The 5,447-nt window shown below is 30.9% G+C and overlaps 1 protein-coding gene across 1 annotated transcript in view; it reads left to right on the forward strand.

Annotated features, from left to right (window-relative positions):
- LOC106457507 (exocyst complex component 1-like) overlaps positions 1 to 5,447 on the forward strand; it is a gene marked incomplete at its 3' end in the record, with an annotated part of 193,715 nt that overhangs the window by 129,358 nt on the left and 58,910 nt on the right. Inside the window, exon 10 of the mRNA XM_022383480.1 lies at positions 4,011 to 4,120. Within this exon, the coding sequence (XP_022239188.1) occupies positions 4,011 to 4,120 (110 nt within the window). The remainder of the gene's footprint in view (positions 1 to 4,010; positions 4,121 to 5,447) is intronic.

The following is a 5,447-nucleotide window of genomic DNA, read 5'->3' on the forward strand; positions in this document are numbered from 1 at the left end:
TATTACGGTAATGTGGGCTAGTGTTTGCCCTTGTGTGGTGGGATTATTAGTTAGACATGGGTCAAGAGGCAATAAAATTAAGTATAAACATATGTATATTGTTATGAGCTTTAAGCTATTTATGATAAGCAATTGTAGTTTCATGTTACAATTTGCAGTCATTCTACAAAGGAAAAAGGAGTAATTTAGATTTATTTCGTATTTTTTTAATGTTGATTACGAGATCAGTCAAATCGACCAAATTAAGAGTTAGGGTAGAGAAAACCGATAAAATATATATTTATTGCTTCTTGAACTGTGTATAATTAATCCTGTGATATAAGTTGTAAATCACTCAACAAATGTGCAGCTCATGTTATTGTATCACAGGTGACTCGTGAGCATACTTCATTAAAAATTATTATTTTTCTTTATTTTACCCAATCTAACCTAGTAAGTTTCTAGTTTTTACATTTTTTGTTACTTTTACAATAATAAATAAAGAATACACACACACAAAAAACAAATATAGTACTTACTTGAATCCTTTACTGTTGACTTTTGATGAAACTTAACCCTACTTTTTATATTAATAGTACTACTGCAATAAAAAATATTTTAATTAGTTAAATAATGCACCTAAGAAGACTGAGTAATAACATGTAAAAAGCAGACAATGCCCACTAGCTATCATAATTTTTCTGGCTTTCTAACTATGTAATAAGAACCATTAAAATATCAACTAAGTTTTATTTTCGATGATGAGGAACCCACTTTGAGACTAATAATGGCTGGAGACGGCTTAAATGGGTAATGAAGAAAAACTTTAATATAATGACACTGATGATGACAAAACCTTGTCGAAACATTGTACATTTGCTGTCATGTTAAACTTATATTAAAGTTTTTCTTCATTACCCATTTAAGCCGTCTCCAGCCATTATATATCAACTAAGTTTGTTGATGTATTTTCCATGGGAATAAAGTTTGAACTGGAAGTAAAATAATACAATTGCCTGTACAGCAAAAATGTAATATAATACATCATTTGATAAATTAAAAATTTGGCTTTCTATTGGTTATAAACAATATAGTATTAAATGCCAGAGTAAAACTATTGGTAGGGGCCAGATTTTCTAGTTTATGGCTTTAAAACCAAATAAGATTGAAGGTTACAAAAATTATGCTTTTCCTGAGTAAAAACTATATTATAATAAATAACTTATGTTTAGCTCTATACTTCTTGGAGAGTTGATAAATAAGTTAGAGAAAAAGCAAATGTCACAGTTTTCCAACAAGGGAATATTATGGATTTTTTAAAATATCTCTTTATAAAATTATGAACTTAAAACTTAAATAATGTTTGTGGTAATTAATACCCCTCCCATACACACACAAACACATACATATGCCATTTTAAAAGAAGGACAGCTGTGCTAAATATTAAAAAATATGGGAGATAGTACTTACCTATTAGTGAGAAAGGTGTATCTGTAGCAAAGCAATATCCAACTAGGGCTTTATAAATGACTTACAACATCAGATAGAAGAGGAGGTCTTCCTTTAATAGTTTGTGAGGTAAGTCTTCATCCAGTAATATGTGAACTAAGAAAAGGCACCAGTTTTGACATGCCAGGATTTACCAGCAGTAAGATTTACTTTAAATTGTGGAAGTTTTTATATATTTTTCTGATAAATTTCTCAAGCCCATACAGGATACATTCCATGACTCTCTAGTTAGTAGATGTGCCCTCCGAGTTTGAGAAATGCTGATCTAGAAGATGGCAAAGCAGAATCAAAACCTTCATTGTTGAGAAATGTTAAAATAGTTATTAAGTTGAATGGAAGTAGTTTGTAAATTAACTTCTTTAAGCTTCAGAGTAATGAAATTAAGCAGCTTTCGTGTGTGGTAAACAGAAAAGAAACCCTCACAGTACACACAAAGTGGAACATATTTTGATACAGTAATAAATAAGTGATATGTTATAAATTCACACTAAAAAAGGTTATACATAGTAGCTGCTAGTGTGCAATTTCTAAGTTTATAATCATCCCATTATTGTGATAATTGCTTTTATTTTGATGTTTTTCCTTTTATGTAATTTTTCGTGTTAAACAGACTTGATTTGGAGGCATTGAATAAAAAATGACAGTTTTGTTTTATCCATTTAATTAAGTATAAAAATTAGTTACTGACCAGTTTTATTTATATGAAACCAAGGAATATGAGTATGATGTAATAAATTGATACATTTGATTGTTATCTAAAGGTTTTTGATAAATTACATTTCCGCTATAAAACTAAATTCAAGTTGAAACACAGTTTTATTATAGTACAAAATCCTGAATATAGTTTTCTTCAACAGTAACTTTGGAATGAGCAGAGTTTGTAAAATATAAAAGTTAGAAATATTATCTTCAATGGTGCAATGGGTAAAAAATAGTATACTTTAACAACACAAAAGTATTTTGCTAGGTTTTAAAAAATGACTATTGCAGGTCTGAAATTAATTAAAATAAGATGAAGAATTGTAGATCTGGTTTCAAAAATGGAAGTTGAAAGGTAATCTGAGAACTAAAATTGGCTGTAAAGTATTTAAGGTAAAGAAATAATGTTACAAATACACAGGTTAATTATGTTCTATCTAAACTATTTTGGAGCTTCAACATTTCATCATAGTCCATGCCACCACATGTGGTCATACTGTAGCTTACAACCATGAATCTTGACAATAACTCTGTAGTATCCATTTTAAAGGACTGTGTAAGACTGCCTTGTCCAAAGCACATAGTGCCTTTCTGCCTACTTAACATAATTAATTTATTATATGAGGATTACAGTTTCCCACTTCCTGTTTCAACAGCCTAGTCACACTTAAATTCATTAGCACTATATGGGGAGACTTAATTAGTGTGTCTTCATAAGGATCAGTTATTTAAGGTATGTAATGATTGAATGGATGTCATGTAAGCAGCTTGTGTATATGTCTTGGTTATATTGTGTACCGTTGTCTAAGACATGTGAATGGCTTTTGTGATTGTTCTTTATGTTTGGATACTCACCTGTTATGAGGTGCCACACTTTGCTTACCACAGCTGGGATATGAAAAATCTCATTCTGTATTTGAGACATGAGCTTTTTCCATGAATTTTCATTTACATACACTGTGTACCTTTATTTAACAATGGTGATTAACTGATAAGGATTTCTTACATTTTCGGAAAGCAATCTCTGTGGATGAACCAATCAGAACACAAAATAACTGGGAGTGCATTCTGCCAACTAGTTGGCTGTTTCCTTCAGCAGACGTGTTTCCCCAACTGATGCCATTGTTGTTCTTCTGAACATGTAAGACTGGCCCACTGGTACAAAGGTTAACTGTTAAATTCTTGAATTGCTCTTCTGAACATGTAAGACTGGCCCACTGGTACAAAGGTTAACTGTTAAATTCTTGAATTGCTCTTATATATTGAATGACAATATTAATGACTGTGAGCCAGTTGTCAATCAAGGTTGTCAAGAGGAAAGATGCATACATGATGCAGAAAATGGATGCATCAAGAACAAATGGAATTGAGCTTGGCTCGAGGAGAACGTTGTTATTGATATAAACAAAATATTGTCTGAATTGGATGGGAAGGGTGGCCCCATTGAGAGTATTCTGGAGGACTTCATTAAAAAGGTATGTTTATCTACAAAATAAAAGGTCAACCAACTAGATACTTTGTAAGACCATAAAACATTTCATAACATAAACAACACTAGTGCAGTAGTGAACCACACGTTAAAAATGTACATGGACTTAGAAATTGTGAACTGGAAGCACTTCTAAAATATTCCCAGAGGAAAAGTAATGATTAATGCCTATGTATTTAAAAAACAAGCTCTGCAGTAAGTAAAATCAATTCTTTTATTTTTCAAAGAAAATCAGAAATTACAGATAGTGGTCTTGAGCAATGTTTATGATATACAGAGATACATCTTTGAGAGTTTGTAATATTTAAACCTTGTGTCTCTAATTTTTATGCAGGCTTAAGTAACATGTCAGCTTTCAAGGAACAGATGAAGTTGTGTGAAAAACTACGAGCAAAATTTACAACAAGGCTGGCACATCATCTTAATAATCTTTTTGTGCACTTAGTAAGTATTAAGTCATTTATAAAATCATTTGAAATTATTTATTTCTATGGTATTAACCCTTTCACAAAGTGTAGGCCAAAATGCACATCTCATAACCTTTTGCAGAGTTATATGAATAATGTAATTAAACTACTTTATTAACAATATCTGTGAATAAAACATAGTTAATAAATCAAACTTTAATATTATATAAGTTAGAAGTTCTTGATTTTATAAGGAAATATTTAAAAAAAATCATCAATCTCCCCTAGTATGAGAATTGTGACATTTGCTCTCTAGGTCTTCCCTCTTTAATTTTTTTACCATCCCTCTGAGGAGTACAGAATTTAATATAAATTACTTATTGTAATACAGATATTACTCTGGCAAAGCACAATTTTTGTAGCTTTAGTCTTGTTTGTTTATGGAGCTATAAACTAGAAAATCAAACCCACTTACCATGCCTACTTGTCACATTCTCTCTTTCACAAATTGCCAATAGTTTTCTTTGATGTTTTATAGTATATTATTTATAACCAATAGGAAGCCAAAGTTTTGATATATCAAGTGACATAGTATATTATGTTGTTTTCTGTACATGGTATTGTCTATTTCACTGTTCAGTTTGAAATTTTTTCTCATGGGCATTACATCGACGAACTAAGCTGACTTTTTAAAAGCTCTTATCACACAGTGTGAAAGGCAAAAAAATTATGATAATTATAGGACATTTTTTTATTTTTGCTTGTTATTATTCTGTGTTCTTAGATTTATTATTTGATTAAATAAAAAATTATTTGATGTAGTAGTACCATTAATGTATTAAAAAAAAGTAGGCTTAAATTTCATCAATAGTCAACAGCAAAAATAAGACCCAGGTCAGTGATGTATTTCTTGTTTTTTACATGTATTCTTAATTTAATATTATAAAAGTAACTAAAATGTAAAAATTAGAAACTTATTAACTCTCTCAACATGGGATCAGTCAATTTGACCAAGTCACATGACCTTTCATACACTGAGCCAAGTTTCTCCAACTATGCTGTAGCTACAAAGCTTTAAGAGATACCCTGAACTTTATATAACACAAAGGCTACAGAGAACCTTGTGGCCTGTACTTGTTGCCACATTCAAGTTGAGATGTTCAGCACTGATGTTAATTCTATATCGTTTGTTATGCTCAGAGAAAGAACCAGCAGAGGCAGAGTAAGCCCAACCAAAATACTGTGGGACTTTCTTTCCAAAGCATGGTCCTGAATATCATTGAAGACTCAAAGAAGTTATTGATACATACTCATTGCCATAGACTACTTCAAGAAGTCTGTAAAAGCTTATCCACTGGTTGATA

This window comes from Limulus polyphemus, unplaced genomic scaffold, assembly GCF_000517525.1.
Source record: "Limulus polyphemus unplaced genomic scaffold, Limulus_polyphemus-2.1.2 Scaffold340, whole genome shotgun sequence".
Taxonomy (NCBI): domain Eukaryota; kingdom Metazoa; phylum Arthropoda; class Merostomata; order Xiphosura; family Limulidae; genus Limulus; species Limulus polyphemus.